The following is a 20979-nucleotide window of genomic DNA, read 5'->3' on the forward strand; positions in this document are numbered from 1 at the left end:
GACCCGAAGGACCAGATTTCGCATCACCTTCTGGCTTGTCGAAGTGTCATCCGGATGTCTGGGTCCCCACCTAGTCCCTCGCGTGTTTTTGCAAAGGATGCTGCCAGAGATTCTCGTGTACCAAAGGAACACACTTTTCCTCTTTGACTCATCAGCCGCTCGCCGCCAAAGCGTGGAACATAAATCCTTCCCTGCACATGATATGTTCCTCTCTACAGGTTAAAGGCATGTGGCCAGAACCTGGGGATTCACGACCGACCCACATGTTTGTGGCGTTTGCTGAGATTAGGTCTTTGAATGAGGCTGAGGTTGGCAACTGAAGGGAACCAGGGTCTATTTGCCCCTCCGTCCCCCAAGAGAGCCTAAAATACTCCTTTTTCCTTCCTCCTGTCACCATTCTGAGAAGGACAGCAAAGGAAAAGGGAGGTACAGTGAGTCCTTGGTATCCTCTGGGGTTTGGTTCCAGGACCCAAAATCCACGAATGCTCAAATCCCATTAAATACAACGGCATAGTTAAAATGGTGTCCCTCACATAAAATGGCAAAATCGTAGTTTGCTTCTTAGAATGTATATTTTTAGAAAACATTTCCAAGCCGTGGATGCTTGAATCCGTGGATAAAAAGTCAGTGGATAAGGAGGGATGGCTGTATTTGTGAATAGTGCAGTGTTTTGAGGTGCTTTCTGTGGTTTTAGTTACCTGTGGTCAACCGTGGTCTAAAAGCAGTCCCCCCTTATCTACGATTTTGCTCTCTGCAGTTTCAGTTGCCGGCGGTCAATCATGGTCCAAAAACATTACTATGCTCAGGGTTTGGCACTGTCTGTGCCAACATAAACCCTACTATGTTTAGGGCATAGGGTTCGGCACTGTCTGTGGTTTCAGGCATCCGCTGTGGGTCTTTGGATGTATCCCCCTGGATAAAGGGGGGACTACTGTATGTCCAAATCCAGGACCACCGATTACGACTGGTAAAGGCGGGGTGTTGTTGGAGGTACCCCATAGAAGTGTTGCATCAGGGAAGACATAACCGAGATTTGCGCTAGTGGCAGTGGTCACCTGTATTTCTCTTTGGTCTATTCCACTGCTTCCCTTTTATCTGTGTTTCTCCAAAATAGCCCTGTTTAAGTATCTGAGGATGCAGCAAGCTTGTTTCCTGCTGCTCCAGAGACTAGGACTCGGAGCAATGGATGCAAGCTCCAGGAAATGAGATTCCAGCTCAGCATTAGGAGGAACTTCTTGACAGTAAGGGCTGTTCGACAGAGGAAGACACTCCTTTGGAGATTTTGGTGGCGTCTCCTTCTTTGGAGGTCTTTTAAACAGAGGCTGGATGGCAATCTGTCAATGGGGATGCTTTGGTTGTGAGTTCCTGCATGGCAGACTGGGGTTGGACTAGATGGCCCTTGCGGTCTCTTCCAACTCTACGATTCTATGATTCATTGTCCAAATGCTAATGCTTATAAAAATGCACAGGACAGAGGACAAGGAGGACAACTGGGGCTCAGCAAGCGTAAAAAGCACCTGCTTTAGCAAGAGGTTTTGTTAACTGAGATGTGCCTGCTTTAGCTACCTGGCCGATCCTAAGAAATGGAACCAGATGCTCTTGTTTTCTTGCCAAGCTTCACCGATAAAAGGGAAGGGAAGGGAAGGAAGGCAGCCAAGGGATGTGACACAAGCGCTCCCTGCTTTTGGGGTGCTGTTCAGGTGTGCTCCTCGACTGGTAATGGCAGTGACTCAGCCTCCTTTGCATGGATAATTGTCGACGGCAGCATCTTCCCCGGCGGTGAGCAGTCCCGAAATTTGCGGTTGAGCGAGTTTGGCCTCTCCTCTCCCAGTGCCAGCCCCGTGGTTCAGGTGTAACCCTCTGAAAGCCTGAGAGCACCTCCAAAGCTATACTTAGCCAGGGAAACTGCGCCCAAGTCGGGCGAGGGACACGACAGCATCAACACCAGCAGCGGTGGCGGCATTGCCGAGCATTTCTGGGATTGTTTTGAGCGGCAAGGGATGGCGTATTTATGGAGTGGCTTCACACCTGCGGGGATGTCATGACAGCCTCCGCCGCGGCCAAAACGTCAGGATTTCGTCCTCCGTCGAGGGGAGCTCTTTAACCCAGGTAGGCCTTTGCGAGATAAACATAATTATTTAGAACATATTCACTTTTATTCATTAGTAGCAAGATATTTTTTACTTTCTTGTTGGTCCTTTCTTTCCTCGTTTTTCCTTTCCTTTACTGTATTTTCTCTTTGTCTTCTTTCATTCATCCTCCCTTTTCTCTTCTCTTTTTAATTCATTTGTCTATGCCCTTCTTCAAAAGAAGCATCCAGAACTTAATGTTCGGATGAAACTTATCCAGCACCGAATATAATGGCACCGTTCCTTCCCTGAACTTGGAAACCTACTTTGAGATGATGTTTGAACATTACGACTCTTTGAAAATTGGTTCTTAATTTTTCTCTGCTCATTGGGACGTTCTTGTTAGGCAACGGCACGGATAAACGTTCATGAACGATCGTTTCGAAAAGGAGAGTTTAGTTCTGATCTCAAAGGGAACGCGAGGCCATCAGATGTTTTGACAATGTGAGATGGGTTCAAAACAGGAAGAGAGAAGCTGTTGACATACGCCGGGATTGCTTTATGAAAGCCAGAGTCAATAGGTAGCCTTTGGTGGATGCTGTGCTGCCTTTTATTGTGATCTATTTATAACACAAACACTAAAATGGCAAAGGCTTCTCATATACACAGCCATTTGAGACAAAACATACTTTAGCCAGGTGGCGGTGGCCAAGGTTTTTGTCCTCTTTATTTTAATTGGTTTCATTAGCGTCCCACAAATGTGGAATAGGATGGTTTTGTTGATTTTATCATGTTAGCGCAGGCCTTCCACATGTTGTTGCAACGTCATCGGGTCCAGACTATTTTGAAAGGCCACATCTCCGTGTATCTTAAGATCTTCAGAGGAAGGATTTCTCATAGTCCTACCACCATCACAACCACGTTCGGTGAAGACGCAAGAGGCAGGTTTCCCAAGTTGTGAAGCCCCTTTCCCAGGGAGGTCCGGTCGATCTCCATCTTTCTGCCATCAGGACTTTGGGTTTTACCTTGCTGTGGCAGATGCGACCTTTAATGGAGGATGTTTATTCTGTTCTGAGTGTGTTTTCAACACAACTGCATTTTAATCATATTTCTGGATTTCATATTCATTGTCGTTGTGTGCCTTCGAGTCGTTTCCGACACACGTCGGCGACCCTATTGTGGGGTTTTCTTGGCAAGGTTTGTTCAGAAGAGCTTTGCCACGGCCATCCGCTGAGGCTGAGAGTGTGTGACTTGCTGAGCGGGGATTCGAACCCTGGTCTCCAGAGGCATAATCCTGTGCTCAAACCACTGCCCTCCAAGTACTTACTAGGGCTGGCCCTTCTCAGCTTCTGAGATCAGACTGGATCCAGTGCCTTATTTTGAGGCTTGAAGAGGAGCTCAATTGTGAGGCTTTCTGGCATGAAAATTGGAGAGAAACCTTCAATCGTTGTGTAGAAGAAGGGATGTCAACCCTTGTTGCTTTGACACACAACCAGGTAACAAGCGCCGCTTGCTCAGATTTCCCTCTGGCCGCCCTCATAGCCGCGGAAGACACCTTCGGCTCTCTGGAATAAGAAAGAGATTATTTGTAAGTGACGAATAAATCAGTAAGGAAGTACTTTGTGCATTTCATAACTGGTTGACTGTGTTGAGAAGTGCGGAAGGAAGGAGTTAAGCAAATGCATGCAGGAGAAGTTGAGGACCCGTAGCCATATGCTCAATGGAGCTCCCATCTGCAAGAGCAGTCTACCCCTAATATTGAGCACAGATAACAGGAGTTGGCCTCTCCTTTCACGTTGTTGTTGCAGCTGTACACTTCCCTTGGACTTGAACCCGCGTCGCCCAAATCTCAGCCTTCAAACCACTTCACCTGGCTGACCCTCTTCCCATACCTTTGCAATCTAGTGGTGCATCTTTTTAGTTTAAAGCAAATCAGAATAACCAGGAGGGAAGTTACATAAAGCAACATGCAATGCCTCTTTGTACTTGAATGTACAAAAGAGAGACAGAGTGAGATCATGTTGCAGCCTGAAGAGTGAGATATCGAAGGAGGATATGACACAACCCAGCCAGAAAACCGTGCCAGGATCCTTGAGGCAAGACCCAAAGATTGCACACCTCTTGCCCCACTCTTTGGGAGAAAAAAGGGGGTGGCCTTTCATAGGACTTCCCCCCCCCCCAAACCTCACCTTTTTGCTTAAGAGATCTCAGTGTAACTTGTGGGCAACGTCCCGTTTCGCCCCAACACAACTTTTGAGCGTTGGCGTTGGCCTCTAGTTTGAAATCGGCAAAGAGAAGATTTCAAGCACCGACAATGGTAGGTGTGCGCATGGGGAGCATGCAGAGCTCGGAAAGTAACTTCTTAGAAAGGGATTTGTTGTATAACTCGTTCCAAATCACCCCTGAGTAGCTTGAACCGCGTGGAGAATTGGACCCCAGGTTTCTGGATCTCGTGGCAGAAAAGTGTGGGTTTTTTTGGGTGGGAAGTTTATAGAAGACCGGGGTTGGCATCTTGGCACTGGTGAGCGTGGTTTGGGTAAAAACTGAGTACCGGCACACTGAACATTTGCTGTAGGAGGAGGCCTTGCAAACGCAGGGCATGCTCTCTTTTCCTCCTGCCTACCGTTCCCAAGTCCGCTAACGGAAATCTCCTCTCTTTTAGGACGATGCTGAAGGACATCAAGGAGATGGTGCCCCTCATGGGCGGCAAGAAAGCAAACCCACCGGACGCTCCGCCAGGGAGGCCGCAGGAGAAGAGGCCAGCCGAAAGCACCCCCACCAAGAAAAGGTAGGCCAGGGGCGCATCGGTTATGTATAGCAGAAAATTGGGTCTCAGAAATAACATGGAAAGGACAGGGATTGGCTCATGCACCACACATAAGGAGCATCTCAACACTTTTTAAATCCAAAACTAATATGTTCATGTGAAATGAAACAACTCGGTCAGGGAAGCCCTGCCTAAGTAGACAAAAAAAGACTTTGAACCTTTGAATCGAAAAACATTTCCACCAGCCTCCGCTTTTCTAATGATTTCTACTTTGGTGGCCAGGCGTCTAGATCTATGCTTTTTGAAACATGTTGCTGGCGAAGTGGTTTTATCTACTGTTCCCTTTTCTCTGTCGCTGTCCCCGCATGCTCCGTGAAGGATTCTAGAGGCAGCATTTCTTTCCCTCACTTGTTGTAGACAGACACGCATGGCTACAGTTGTGCTCTTTTCCAGCTCAAAGTTTGTGGCATTGTTTAGTGCAGTGCGCAGTTGCAACGCTGGAGGCCACCGCTTCTCCAGACCCCTTCTTTGTCATCCTTCTAATGTGGATACTTCCAAAAAATTGTGCCATGTGTGTAAGCAGGGGATTCAGTCTCCTATTTGTGTGTTGCATAGTTTGACTCAAAGCAGGCAAAGGACTACGGTCCAGTATCCGCGCACTTTGCTGGCACTGCAGGGTCCAAGATAAACAGCCTGCTGATATGGAACAAGCAATGATACACCGAACCGTAAAATAACCTGAGTGCAAACTGACCAGGATGGAAAGGCGCTCTGTGTCCCTCTTTACCTCAAAAGGCGCTATGTTTTTTCAGTGGAAGTGGTTCCATGTATTCAGAAGGAACGCGGACCACCGTGAGGAACCCTGCAACTCCCACCCAGGGGCAGCTCCACCCCGGAAAGATGGCGAACCAAGTAGTCACATGGTAACTAGTCTTACTTATCCACTGTATATGTAAACCACCCAGCTGTTGGAGCATGACATAAAGTGTTCATCCTGTTTCATCCTTTAAAAACCCCAATCCAGTGAGGTAAGACATGCTGCCTGAGAGAGAAAAGAAGGGAGAAATGAATGGCTTAGGGGGTAACTCAGCAAGCCAAATGGACTAGAAGTCTGGGAAGCCAAGAGATAAATCCACACTCAGCCATGGAAGCCCACTTTGGGCAAGTCAGAAACCACTAGAATTCTCAGCCAGAGAACTCTAATACCTCGGTTGTTGTTGTTGATGTTGTCGTTGTTGTCGTTGATGTTGCCATCAAGTGGACTTTGACGTATGGCAACCTTATGAGAGACCTGGCCATCCACTGCCCTGCTCAGGTCTTGCAAAATTGGGGCAGCCCTGGCTTGCTTCCCTGAATCAACCCATCTATAATGCAATCTCTCTCCAAAATCCCTGGTCATCCACTGCCTTGCTCAGTCTTGCAAACTCAACGCAGCCCTGGCTTCCTTCCCTGAATCAATCCATCTCTAATGCAATCTCTCTCTTTTACTATTACCTCCTGCTTTTCCCAGCATTACTCTGAGTCACAGCGTCTTGTGATACGTTCAAAGCATGACATCCTCCAGTCAGTTTTGCTTCTAGGCCTGCTTTGCTCTGGGACCCAGATAGTTATTTTTTCAGCCGATATATTCACAGGTTTGCCATGGTCTTCCTCTAAGGCTGAGAGAGCGGGACTTGCCCAGTGGGTTTCCATGGCTAGCAAGGATTCGAACCCTGGTTTCCAGAGTCACAGTCCAACGCTCAAACCACACTGGATCAAAGTAACTTTTGATCTTCCTTAGATATTTTTACTTTCCCAGCTCTTCTTCTTTTCCCTCTTGGTAACTGAATGCCTTTGCCAGGCCGAAGCCTCCAGTGTTGGCACAAGAAGGCGGGCGGTTCGGGATAATGTTCCCAATCTCAGGCTGCAGGAGGGTGTGGCGGCGCAACATTCCTCGGGCGCAAACTGCACCCAGAGCATGTTTAATTGCAAAAAGTGCAATCCCTCACTCCCTTTAAATTACACTTCTCGGCACCTGCTCTTGTACCTTTCCAACCTCTGGGAGATTTCTGAAGCCAGGCCTTCGCTGTTCCCGGATGGGATGCGTTGTGTCTTTTCATCTAAAGAAGTATATTATCCTTGGATGGCCCAAGTTGTATTAGTGGATTCCTCCAAAGGTGTGTCCTCTGTTGTCCTTGGATGATCTGACCTGAGGAAAGAAGGCCTTCCAAAGCTCATCCTTGAAAGATAAGGCATTTTGGCAACACAACCCAGAGCGCAGGGCGTGTTGGGTTGAAGGAGGAGGTGGCATCTCCTCTAACATTTCACAAATGAAAACTGGGAAACCTGGCCCAGCTATATGGCAAAAGCAACCTGCTGCAGCCTTTCCTTATTAACTCTGGCCACCTTGACCACATACTCGGAGGTCGCTTGACCCCACGCATCCCAGTTTTCCTCTGCGAAATGTTGGAGAGAGTATGGAGTAGAGGATTCTCTCTGAGAATCATGGCCCCGAATGGTTTTCTTCCCACGCTCTGACCTTTTGTGCCAGGAGCAGCCCAGGATACAAACATCCATTGCAAATTCAACAAAAGCAGAGAATACACAGGGCCTCTTCATCCTATCTTGTTCTGCCATTCTTTGAAATGGGTCCTAACATAAATCCAAGACTTTATTCCACCCCACTTCCTTGGATGGAGAGGGGGATGCTTGCTTTTGAAAAGTCGCCATGTGCGGCTCTCTTTTTGCCTTCTTCTCGCAGGATGCTTGGGTCGATTTTGTCCTTTTCCCACCCCTTTCCGTCCCCTTTTGCTACAGACAGACTCGCTTTTGTGTTGGCTGGGTAAGCAAAGAGAAGCGTCTCACGCCGGGGAAATCCTGAGCCTGGGAATGGAAGAGTTTCCCACCCTTTTTCAATGGGTTCAGAACAAGCCGGGGAAGAAGCCATTTCATTTTGCAGGATTGTTGTGATGGGAAAGTGTGGGGAGGACGAGGAGAGCCATATGTGTTCCCTTGGAGGAGAGGAAGAAGGTGAATAACCAAAGCGATAAAACAGTCCAGCCTTTTGCTATCACTGCACCAATCAAGGGAGCTTTTTGTATAGGAGGTTACCATTTCTAACTTTTCGGACTCCAACTCGCAGCATCCTCAGCCAGCCTCAGTGCGGAGGATTCTGGGAGTTGTGGCCCAGAAAGGAGCCTTTCTAACCTCTTCTGTCCGGTGCCAGCGCGGGCACAGCAGAAAATATACAGGGTGGTGATCGATGCTCCGATAGATATTCCATGTTTATGCTCCCCGACTAATCACGGCTTCAACCCAATGTATTCAACAGTTCCCACTTTTTTCTCGAGATTGAAGCCTTCGACAACAGCAATGTGGAGCCCAGCCGGACCTCGCCGCCCGTCTTCTCCAAGCCCATGGACTCCAACATCCGCCAGTGGTATGTACGCTTCACAGGGCTTTCCCCCTCTCTTTGCATTGCCAAGGAAAGGCACAACCACAATAGGCTCGGTTCGCATTGAGCATTCAACCCCTTGTCACCAGGCAGGTGGGTTCTAGCATACTTATCACAGACGTTTCGCAGATAAAAACCAGGATATGTGTGTCTAGATGGCAAAAAGTATTAATGAGGAAGAAGAGACAAGCTAGGAGAGGCTGCAGCGGTTTGCTTTGGCCTAAGGCTTCAGGGAAGGGCATGCTTCCTCCTTCTTCTCACCCCATTGTTGGGTTAACTATGCTCAAACTACATTTGAAAATTTCAACAACTGGAGTAAATGAGGGACAGAGGGAGGAAGCGGGACATTGTAAAAGCAGCTAAATGAATAAATCGCATGCCTAAATGTATTTTCCAGCACGTCTGCCAACTGCGAAGATATGGATTCTCCACAGTCTCTCCAGGATGACATGACTGAATATACCCCAAACGCAGAGAGCTATTGGTAAGGGTCTATCTCTGTCAATGAAGCATGGAGATCAAATAGGGATAGTTCCCTACACCTGGGTGGTGTCAAAAGACTTTGGGGGAAAGGGTGCCAGGTCTCAAAAGTAAAGTCTCTTGGTATGATCTTGCAGGAATAGATTGCCAGGTATTACATTCATTTAAGGCTATAATGCACATGAATGAGAGAGAGAAAGGGTAGAGACTTCACTACCTTTTGACGCTAACCCACAAAAGTGTGGAAAGATGGCTAGATGTTTTGACTGTGGAGTCTGCGGTTGAACAAGATCCTAGGATGGCAATCCTGCCAGAAATTACCAATATTCATCTACCTCAAGTCTCCATCTTTGGGTATCGGTATAACATCAGGTTTCATGGCAATGGCTTCGAGGCAAACGGTTGCATTCTGTTGCTTCTTTCCGCACCCTTTAAAAAGAAATAAAATCACAACCTGATGAAGAGTTCTGTAGAACCCAAAAGCTCGCATGCTGTAATTGCATACTATTGTGAATCATATCAGGGTGTTTTCTACCCATGGATTAACATAAATTGTGGCTGAATTGTGGTTCCGTTTCTCCCTACATCACCACCACAACGCTGTCTCTGTCTTTCAATCCAGCACAAACTCTTCCCAGTGCGCTCGGCAAAGCAACCGCAGGAGAAAACTGAAGAAGTATCTGTTCCGGGCGGTGTCCGAAGGCAATGGAGAAGAACTTCAGGGCCTTCTCGAAGAACTGAGGGAACGCTCACACGCCTGCAGGAGCCTGACGGTCCAAGGTTGGTCAAAGTTTGGCATGGCAGACGCACTGGTGTCCATACCAGGCCCTTTAGTCTGAGCTATAAAGGGTTTGTCCAAGGGGCTGGAGCTATTTAAATGATCCTTTGATCCATCTCCAGCACATCATCTTTGACAATGAGAAACATCCTCTATTTGGGCTCTTGGAGCGGAACTTATTTCTGGTTGCAGCCTGGACTAGAGACTAAATAACCTGGCCTGCTATAAGGCACCTTTTTACCGTCTTAAATCCAATTGTATGTGGCTACCTAACATAACCAGGGAATAGTGGAGAATGGGAGCAATGTTTCCTGGAGCAGTTCCATTCATGGGGGCAATGAATGGTGACTTCAGCATCCTATTCAGCATTGGGATCACCCATATAAATGAGACAGCCGTCCTAATGTAAGGAGACAGTAAGATAGAGCAATGAGACATACTGCTTGATACTCTCCATGTGACTTTGGAACGCTTCGGGGGAAACGTTCTGCGAGTCTGTCTAGCACAAGCCGCGTCTGGAAACACTCTTTTCTAATATGCCCCCATTCCTTTCCCCTTGTTTTGTTCTGCTTCCAACAGAGTATCTGATGAAAAAGATGACCTCTTCCGACACCGGCAAGACCTGCCTCATGAAAGCCTTGTTAAACATCAACCAGAACACCAAGGAAATCGTGAATATGCTACTCTCATTTGCCGAAGAAAATCTTATCCTAGAAAGACTTATTAATGCAGCTTACACCGAGGAGGCATACAAAGGTATCTGTTAAAGCGTCAAGGGCATTTGGATGGCTATTGCAATACACTTGGCTCTCCATGCTTGTGGCGTTTGACTTTTGCAGGTCTGATTATTGGCGGATTTGATTAATATGTTCTCTCTAGGAATCTCTAACCCCTCCGGCGCGACTCTGCCAGAAGTTGGCCATTTAGTCATGCTAGAGATTCCTAGAGAAAACACTTTTCTATGCATCCGTAGGTCTTCCAGTGCAATTCTGTGCTCCATTCCTGCTAGATGTTGACTTAAAGTTGTGCTGGAGGACCTAGAGATTCCTAGAAAAGAGTTCTCTCAGGTGAAATAAAATAGCGTGGAAGGCCCACTGTACTTATTTGCCTATAATAACACAAGGTTGGCCTGCAACCTCCATTATTCCTCTATGATGGCTAGCTAGTCAGAGTTGTGGTGTGACAAGATCTGGAAGGCTAGACACTCCCAACCCCATGGTTTGCTTCAAAACTAGAAGGACAAAATAATTGCTGAATGTCTAGTAAACACAAGACTAAATGGCAGAGGACAGAGATAGTGCAATTACGCCACACTTCAACTTGTCAAAGGACACTGAACTGTGAAGCATAAAGGGCTTTGGCTGAAGCTTTGTCACCGAAAGATGGTTCCCTTCAAAGGTGCAAATTGCCTTCATTAGACAAGCCCCACGCCCTGCTGTCGCTTATTAAGCGTTCAAAAGAAAGCCAGGTTTTTCATCGTGTGAGTGTTTGGTATTGTGTTTGCGTGGTGCGCTGACATAATTGTGTTGCTCTCACCCGCAGGGCAGACGGCGCTGAACATCGCCATCGAGAGGCGGCAGTACGACATCACCCAGGTCCTGATCGAGAAAGGCGCAGACGTCAACGCGCGGGCGCAGGGCGTCTTCTTCAATCCGAAGCACAAATACGAGGGTTTTTATTTCGGTAAGGGGACCCAGGAGTCCAAGTGATGTTCTGGGGCTGTGGGAACCAAGAGGTTGCAGGAGAAAGAAAGTGACCTTTAACAGAGACAGTTAAATGCAATCATGGGCCACACTTCTGAACAAAGCTTGGAAGAGTTACTTACTTTATTGAGCTACAACTTCCAGCTTCACTCAAAGATCTTTGTTATGGGTTCAGACTTATATGGCAGGGACAGTGTCCTTATTTTGCACCAAAGTAGGTACCCCCATAGTTATGATTATGTTGCTCCCCCTCTAAGATCTGCCATTTTGGCCCCCCCCATTCCTCAGGCGAAACCCCGCTGGCATTAGCCGCTTGCACCAACCAGCCAGACATCGTCCAGCTGCTGATGGAGAACAGCAAGACGGACATCATGTCCCAGGATTCCCGAGGGAACAACATCTTGCACGCCTTGGTGACGGTAGCGGAAGACTTCAAGACGCAAAACGATTTCGTGAGGCGGATGTACGACGCCATCCTCCTGAAAAGCAGGAGCCGGGATTTGGAGATGATGAAGAACAAGGACGGGTTGACGCCTGTCCAGCTGGCTGCGAAGACCGGGAAGTTAGAGGTAAGCCATAAAAAAGGCTGAAAGAGGGAGAGAGTCGGCTGGTTGGTTAGCCGCTAAGGCTAGGGAAGTTACTTTTTTGGACAACACTTCCCAGGATAGCCATCAGCTATCCATTTGGGTTCTTCTTAATGTCCTTTTCCACAGTTGGCTATTGAGTAGTAAAGAGTGGTAGTCCAAACTTCAGCATGGTTTTTTCTTAGCGTTGAACCATTTTCTTTCTGCTCCTCGGCCAAAAAAAGGCACGGTCAAGAAGGGGCATGGAAAGACTATCTGAAGGAAGAATCCTGGGCTTTCGTATTCCAGGACTTATCGTACGCAAAATTCGCCTGTAGAAGTCTAGCACTCTGTTAGGGTTATTGTGGGAAGTTTAAAATAGCAACTAAACCAAGCTGCCAGGTGTCAGCTTTGGGCCAAGGGCGGCCCAATTGTTTGAACAAATAGGGCCTTGCTGCATATCTGGCTTCCAAGACTCCTTTTAACCAGCAGGCGGCGCACAAGGTACGCTGAGATCTTGCAAAAAGCAGGTTGATGGAGCAAATGTCACTGCATCCACTTCTGGCAACCCTTTGGCGGTTCTTCTAGGCACCTTGCGCTGCTTGGAGCACTGTTGCCAGATTTTATTTTAAAGCAGAGCCTTGCAAAATGGTGGCCTTTGCAAAGGGATAAAGGCCCCAGCAAGTTGGCTGGAGAGTGCTGTGCATTGACGCTAGCCCTCCTCGCAAGGAATAGTCTGGAAACCATACCTTTTGAGGAAAGGCTTAGGGAGCTGGGTATGTTTAGCCTGGAGAAGAGACGGTTAAGAGGTGACATGATAGCCCTGTTTAAGTCTTTGAAGGGGAGTCACGTTGAGGATGGCGCAAGCTTTCTTTCCGCTGCTCCAGAGACTAGGACGCAAAGCAATGGACTCAAACTACAGGAAAAGAGAGTCCAGCTCAACATTAGGAGGAACTTGCTGACAGTAAGAGCTGTTCAATACTGGAACGCACTGCCTTGGAGAATGGTAGTGGTCTTTAAACAGAGGCTGGATGGCCATCTGTCAAATATGCTTTGATTGAGAGTTCCTGCATGGCAGAGGGTTGGACTAGATGTCCCTTGGAGTCTCTTCCAACTCTACGATTCTATGATTACTCTTCTCCTCCCTGGTGCCTTGGGATCCTATCGGCTCATTTTTTACAAACCAGATTTTTAATCTTCTGATTGCTCTCTGTGTCGATGTCCTTTAGATCCTGAGATACATTCTGAGCCGAGAAATCAAAGAAAAGCCCATCAGGAGCCTTTCCCGGAAATTCACTGACTGGGCATATGGTCCTGTGCAGTCGAACCTTTACGACCTGACGGAACTGGACACCACCTCCGAAAACTCACTGCTGGACATCATTGTCTATAATACCAATATTGGGGTAAGTCCACATTTGTGGTGAGTGAGTCCCCAGAGCCTCATCTCCTCAAATTCAGGCAGAAGGTGTTGGATGTGTGTCAATAAACCAGTTGTGGCCCTTTTCATCTTCACCAGGAACAGGTCTTTGATAAGGTTAACAACTCTTGGTTGATTGTTAAAGACCAAACTGCTCCGAACCATTTTGGTATTATAGTTTACAACAGGTTTACAACCACAATCCACTGCCATCCCTGTTCATCCAAAAGTCCCAGTCTCTGACTGAGGCTCTTTTTGTTTGGATTTATATACCCTTGAGCATTCATTAGTGAGTGCCATTAATTCTAATTTATTAACAGATCTTGAAAAATCAATAATTGATACAGCCGTTGCCCTGAGAGCTATTTGCAGTAGTGCATCTAAATCACCTTAATGTTACTGGTCATTCCCATTCCAAGTTGGATCCATTGAGTTCATCCTTGATGGGTCGACACTTGCGTAAAGCCCATTGCTTCGGTTGTTCTTCTCGAGTTGGAATTACCCATAGGATTGGAGTATTGTTATCATTATCAAGGAGGAGGAGATGGAAGGAAGAAGAGATTTTGAAGGAGAAGGAAGAAGGAGATGAAGAAGAAAAGAGAAGGAGAAAGAGGAAGGAAGACAGAGGAGAAAGATAAAGAAGGAGAAAAGGGAGCAGGAAGAGGGGAGAACTTTCTTGGAACCTCTTTCTATAAATATGAACGAAAGAAATAATAATAACCATAATGAAATATTCTTCCTCTCCATTAACCAGCTAAAGCTCTAGTCGATGAATCTATCCATTAGACCCTATAAGCCTCCTCAGTGTAACAAGCCACTGTAATGGATTCCTTGCAAAAAGCCATGCTTGGAGCTTGAATGTGCCATGTCCAAGTAGTATCAGTTATGATGATTTGTTTCTATCTGGTAGTTGCTTATCCAACGCTGACCTGTCTTCTCGCTGCTGCAGAATCGCCACGAAATGTTGGCTTTAGAGCCGCTGAATTCCTTGCTCCGGATGAAGTGGAAAAGGTTCGCCAGTCACATGTTCTTCCTGTCGTGTTGCTTTTACTTCGTCTACAACGTCATATTGACGGTGATCTCCTACTACCGGCCTCACGCAGACATGGTAAGGGGCGCCCGAACAATGTTTCCTTTGGGAAGTTTTGAGTGAGGAGTAGAAACCGAGCCTTAGCATGATGAGTAAATGGATATTAATACGTTTCTTTGCGGTTAAACCCATTGCCTGATGGAGAAGCCAGGGGAGCTTTGAAAGCTTGCATCGTGTATTTTGAGCATTTTGGTTGGTTCGATAAAGGTATCACCATTGGGTGGATATGGATTCCTAGTCTTTAACACCCAACAGGATTAATGTACGTGAGGGAGACATTCATTTCGGTTTATTCTTGACGAATTTATCCAGCTTCGCCAACTTCTTTATGGTCAGGACAGGAAGAAACTCAAATTTCGGGACTGTGTTTGGAAGGGAGGATTGGGGATTTAGACCCTTTGAGTGAAGAAGCTCATTTAGTTATTTGGAAATGAATTAACGTAGATCCCACTTTCCTCCTGACACAGAACACAACGGTGGCTTGCAACGCTGACGGAAACGAAGCACCTTGTTGTAGAAAGCTTTTTTTTAAATTCACCATGTTGTCCTAGTAAACCACTATAGCTAATGGTTATCCTATTAAAACACCTAAAGAGTACAGTATCGGCACAGTGCAATCTTTTGAGAGGGATCCCAAACTCGCTTGGGAGCAACCAGCTTCGAAAGCAAGGGATTTAAAGATATAGCAGGAAAGCAATATTTTCCCGGTCAGTAACAACCTTCTTCTCCATCCTTCTCCTCATTTCCACAGCCGCCTCCTTATCCGCTCGCAATGACCGACAACCTCGGCTGGCTGCAGTTGACAGGCCAAGCCATCGTGATGCTGGGGGCCGTATTTATCGCCATCAAAGAGGTGAGAGAAAGAGATCGTGCCTATTCTGCTCTGCCTTTTTGGCTCCTGGGTTCAGGATGTCATGGAAGGACAGAGGATGGCCATCTCTCCTTTCTTCTTTTCGGTCTTTACTGTCTCAGAGGCCTAAATAATTTGACTGGTGGCAGTGCTGTGTCCTGTTTGCCCTCAGGCAGCAAAATGTCTTGGGATGGCCATGGAGATAGTTGCTTTCTCCCCTTAGTCTCTATCCAGCACTCCTCTGCTCAATTCATTCAGCTCTCCCCTTGCTCTGAAACAGAGCATGGAAGCCGTGCGTCTCAAGTAATTCAGTTACCTGTAACTAGTTGGGGTCATGTTCTGCTCTGTTACTTTGCAAAGGTTGTAGTGAACATGTTTTTAGGGGGGAAGACGGATCCATGATTCTGGAGGAACCAGTGAGTTCCAGAAGAAATACAGTGTTGGGTCCCAGCTATAATCTTTGCAGCTGTTAAAGGCAAGAAGGTTCGACCTCTCATATTTTAAGAGACTTAAAATACGAAATGGATGACTCTGAGATCTGTTTGGCCAATCCTTAACCACCAAATCCCAGAAGATACACTGGCTGCTATTACTACTAGGCTGTCTTTGTTGCTACTTCTGGTGTGTGTTGTGTGTGTATCTTCATCTGGTCTCTCTCTTGTACCTGCAGAGCGTCGCCATCTTCTTGCTCAGGCCTTCGGACCTCCAGTCGATTCTCTCAGACGCCTGGTTCCATTTTGCATTGTAAGTTGCACAGGGCAAACGCTGACACATTTCTGAAATATCCTCTGGTCTCTTTGCACACTTGAAATGCTTTCCTTTAGCCTCTCTTTCCCCTTCCGACATCATCTATCTAATGTAAGGATAGAGTTGTAATATGAATTTACGTACAGGTAAAGGCCAGGTTAATTTCTAACATCTTTGAGACACGTTCGCTTGCTCTTCACTGTTGCTGTGTGCCTTCAAGTTCTTTCTGACTTATGGAAACCTTCAAGCGAAGCGGTCACAGGGTTTTCTTGGCAACGGTCATTGAGAGGAGGCTCGCCATTGCGTTCCTCTGAGTCTAACAGAGTGTGACTTACCCAGGGTCACCAAAGATTGGGGTCCCAGGCTTCGTATGACTCCCCCCATTATCCAAGATGGAAATGCTTAATGGCAAGAGATTCAAACTAAACATATGCTGGCAGTTTGGCTCCATCACTTTTGCCTTTGGGCCAACCATTGCCAGAACTTCTCTGGGATTAAATATGGCCCTCACCCTTGGCTCCAGGCTTTTCAGAGAAACCTGAGTTATATTTATAAACCCCAAATCATGGCTCACTTTTTTATTGATTTCTCTTTCCCGTTGCAACCGACAGTTTCATCCAAGCGGTGCTGGTGATCTTCTCGGTCTGCTTGTACCTGCTTTCCTACAAGGAGCACCTGGTCTCCCTCGTCCTGGCCATGTCCTTAGGCTGGGCCAACATGCTCTACTTCACCCGGGGTTTGCAGTCCATGGGGATCTACAGCGTCATGATCCAGCAGGTGAGGTGCCTTTCCTCCAAAGCGCCTTCTATGTTTCTGTGGGAGAACTGACGTTTACGCAGAAAGATTTGGTACCTATATTAAACATAGTACAGTATGCATTTTTGTGGCAGAAACAAGAGTCATTATTAGCTATCTGTGTTTTCAACGGTTGCAAGCCATCTGGGATGAGGAAAGCAGTGTGGTGATGGTGACTGATCAGGAATTATTCTCAGTAAGGTTAATACATGTAAGATACTCACAGACTTTAATTGGTAACCAAGTAGATTTGCTTCCTACGTTTCTTGAAACCTGAAAGGCCTCGCTGGGAAGGATATTCCAGAAATGGGGTCCCTGTTTGAGAAGAAGCACATCTTATTTGCTTTTTAACCCTCTCCTGGAGCTAAGTTGGCCCAAGGGAGCAAAAACATGGTGGAAATGCCTCTTAGGGAGCATCTGAGGACCAATAATGATAATGATGATGGCCCTGGGAGACCACATGTAACCTGTGGCTCTCACTTTGCCCACCTTGGTCTTAACTACTATCTACTTTTTAGGTCATCTTGAATGATGTGATCAAGTTCATCGCGGTGTATCTTGTCTTCCTGTTTGGATTTGGCGTAGGTAAACACACTTCTCTGGCTTAGGAGGGTGGCGGTTGGTGTTGCCTAGTTAAGATGGCACAACTTCTAACGTTAAGACTAAAGAACTTGTAGTCTTGTCAACGTAAACATGATGTATTTGCCTTGAAAGGCCTGCTGGAAATGTAGTCCCGGCGGGATAAAATCAAGGCGGGGGGAGATTTATGGACTGTAGTTGGTCACAAGCCATGTCCCTGTGTTAGGCCATTCATTCAGGTCTTAATTCATGGAAGATGGTGGTATCCCATGGCAGCCATAGTGATACCACTGGCGATATTGAATTTCAACCCAAGGACCCTTTTCTGACCGCTGCCTGGTGGAGCGTTTTGTGAAATATGCAGCGTTACGTCCTCTTATACTAAGTCTTATCCAGATCCCAAGACAGAATTTAAATCAAAGTTCTACCTCCCAGTCTTCTAATGGAAACAGCTCTCCCAGATTTACGAGAAGTACATTTTGCATCCAATTTAGTGTAGAGATGGATGAACTTCATCTCTCCCAGAGGCATCAGTTCTGCCTTAAAGCGCTTCAGCAACAGCATTTTCAGCATGTTTTAATCAAGCTCTGGACCTTGACAGCGCATAAGAAAAAACATTGTGGTTTTTTAGGAAGCTTGGCAGCCATGATAGAACTTACTGAGAAGCCTTTAGGGAGGAGCAACCCCTGAGATTTTGCTGCCCAAGGCAAAAGACAACATGGCACCTCCATTATGCATCCATAGACCAACCCAGGAATTACATGCTACTGATGGGGTTAACATCTTCCACTGCAACGAAGGGCAGCAGAAAAGTGTAGGGCAGTGATTCCCAAGCTTTGGTTCTCCAGCTGTTTTTGACTTCAGCTCCCAGAATCCCTGACGTGTCTGAGCTGGTTGGAGCTTCTGGGAGTTTGTCCAAAATACCTGGAGAACTAAAGTTTGGGTACAAAAGGGGCAAACTCAGCTGCAAGACAAGGGAAGAGAGCTCAGGAGGAACCCTTGGAGGGCCATCCTCTCCACTATCACTTTGCCCAACGGTAAGGCCAAGCTGGCTTCCAGGGAAGTATATCACAATAGTCTTCAAACGTTGGCTATATTATGAGACTCAAAAATCTAACCTTTTATCTCTCCGTCTGTCTGCCTTTGAAACCCAGCCCTGGCTGCGCTGGTCGACACATGCCCTGATGACAGCAAGTGCAGCAACTACAGCACTTTGGGGAGCGTGGAGATCGAGCTCTTCCGCTTGACCTTAGGCCTGGGCGACATGGACATCCACGAGAACGCCAAGTACCCCATCCTCTTCCTGCTCCTCCTCATCTCTTACGTCGTCCTGACCTTCGTGCTGCTCCTGAACATGTTGATCGCTTTGATGGGAGAGACGGTGGAGGACATCTCCAAGGAGAGCGAACACATCTGGAGGCTGCAGGTAGGTTTGGAGATTTAGCAACTGCGGAAGACTAGACTGCTTTATTATGAGGAGCACCCCTCAGAAGATATCAACATGTATATGGCAGAGATCATAACAAAGAGATGGATTAATCCAGCCTTATCCTTAAAACCCTGGTGCAGCTAGCCATGCTAATGCTGAATTAGCCAAACTGGCAGAATTCCTTAACCCTATTTCCTGGGGATGAGAAGGAAATATGAAGCAATGGATGGCTCTTAGTTTACATCCTCTCATTTCATATGTGTTCGCCTCCAAAATAGACATCCAAATGCACCCCTTGATTCAAGGCTGATAACTGTCGACCGCAGAAAGCATTTGAATGGGGGAAACACCTTCTTTTTAATGGTCATCCATTGATTTTCCCTTCGCCACTAGAGAGCCAGGACCATCGTGGAAACGGAAAAGCTTCTGCCCAAATTTGTGCGGAAGAAATTCCAACTCGGGGAATGGTGCAAAGTGGCTGACAACGACACGCGGCTCTGTTTAAGGTAAGGATAAAACATTTGGACTCAGATGCAACTGTGAAACATGTTCCTAGGCTGCTTTTAAAGCTGTTTAGGCAGAACGTGGCCTATTCATTTTTCCAGCGATATTCTGCTTGGGTCACCCTCGTTCAACATTTAAAAATGAGTAGGTAGGAAGGTTTGGCAAATGTAAATGTAGGGCATTCTGCGGGGTAGAGGGATTCAAATGTTTCCATCCCTACGAATCTAAACTCTTGGGAGAACCACTGAAACTCACTGAGTCTTGCTTTTACAAAACGAAATGACCAGTGGACCGTACACTTAGGTTCAGAGACCGAGCAGCACGCTACTTTTGTTCGCATAAAGACAAAACATGCACCAGTGTTGAACCAACGCTTGGTTGTGGTTAAGAAACCAACATGTGTAACTGTGTCAGGGTGGATACGGCATGACAATGACAAAGTCTGTATGCTTGCAAATAGGATAAATGAAGTGAAGTGGACCGAATGGAAAACGCATGTTTCGTTTATCAACGAAGATCCAGGTCCAACAGGTAATAGTAACATCGCGTTTTGAGCAATATACTATTAGACTGCTTTTTACTTTTAAACTCTGTTTTCTTTTTTACTCCATAACTTATTACTTTACCTATACGTTTTATCCCAGAAATCACCTCTATGAGTTCGGGTTTCCTGCCAGCTTGTTGTCTTTTACTAGAGGCCTTTTGTAATTCTCTAATTTTGTATAGCATCTCTTTCTCGGGTACTTTGGCTCCTTACGCTTCTCCTTAGCAGACCCGTTTTGGCAAAACTCTGCCAAAGACTTCCTTTTAGCTTTAGCTTTCTTTTAACCAGACAGACTTACTCACACTATCCTACCTTTGCCACCAATTGGGAGGTAGTCCGCCGATCCCACGGCTGCCACCAAACATGGAACCCCTTTTCGAGGTCGGTCTTTCTCTTACCAGACACAGCCAATTCTTGAGCAAAGCCCCTGCGTTTCATCTTTCGTTCTTGTTCGCAAGGTAGCTGCACGGTGACAGAAACACCATCATCCATATAATCCATATAAACTTGAAGACCCACATGCACACTCCCATGTCACAGATAGACAGCAACCTTAAACATCTGAGTGAGATGTATGTGTGTTTTTAAGGGATGATTTTAAATAGAAAATATTAAAGAAAGAAAGAACTTAATGCATTGAAAATCTATTTCCACTGTTTCCTCCCCAGATTACAACAGAATACAAGACGCATCACGGAGTAACAGCAAAACCACCCTGAATACCTATGAGGAAGTTTACGACTTGCCGGAAACTACGGTGTAGCAGTGGCACGCTTGATCCTAAAAGCCTGTTGGCGTCATGAGAGGAGTGTGACAGTAAGGAAGATATTGTGACACCTCTGTCACTGGGTTCACGGTCCAGCTTTTGCTTCCTGAGCTTGGCCAATTGCGGAGTTTAAGCAAAGTGGAGTCACCATCAGCCCAGGTTTTTTGGTGGTCCGTGAATTAAGAACGTGTTGGGTCTTTGGAAGCCAGCTGGTAATAAATCCCCTGGACTTGGGGATATTTAAACATTTTGCACAGGAAGCCTCAACATTGCAACACTGGATAGCTGGAAATGACTTTGAAATGGAGGGGCACTTCTCCACCTTGCAAGGGATGGCCCTCAGTCTTTATCATTAAGAGCTTTCAAAGAAAACCTCATGTCCAAATATGTTTGGCAAGGTGAGGCAGAATCTTTCTCTTTCCAGTTGGGAGAATGGACCTCTTTTTAAAACATCCCTCTTTT

At 46.5% G+C, this 20979-nt stretch overlaps 1 protein-coding gene across 1 annotated transcript; it reads left to right on the forward strand.

Moving 5' to 3' along the window:
• Positions 1-4735: 4735 nt before the first annotated feature.
• TRPV3 (transient receptor potential cation channel subfamily V member 3) lies at positions 4736-20514 on the forward strand. Its single transcript, XM_089484406.1, has 18 exons — positions 4736-4857; positions 5649-5759; positions 8147-8254; positions 8667-8753; positions 9372-9529; positions 10107-10283; positions 11070-11210; positions 11519-11799; positions 13023-13199; positions 14163-14321; positions 15055-15156; positions 15824-15897; positions 16512-16677; positions 17214-17280; positions 18429-18700; positions 19097-19209; positions 19668-19738; positions 20420-20514. Exons 1-18 carry the CDS (start codon positions 4736-4738, stop codon positions 20512-20514), a joined length of 2481 nt encoding a protein of 826 aa, XP_089340532.1.
• The last annotated feature ends 465 nt before the right edge of the window (positions 20515-20979 follow it).

Source organism: Sceloporus occidentalis, unplaced genomic scaffold (assembly GCF_023333645.1).
Source record: "Sceloporus occidentalis isolate IW3139 unplaced genomic scaffold, rSceOcc1.0.p SCAF_21, whole genome shotgun sequence".
Classification (NCBI taxonomy): Eukaryota; Metazoa; Chordata; class Lepidosauria; order Squamata; family Phrynosomatidae; genus Sceloporus; species Sceloporus occidentalis.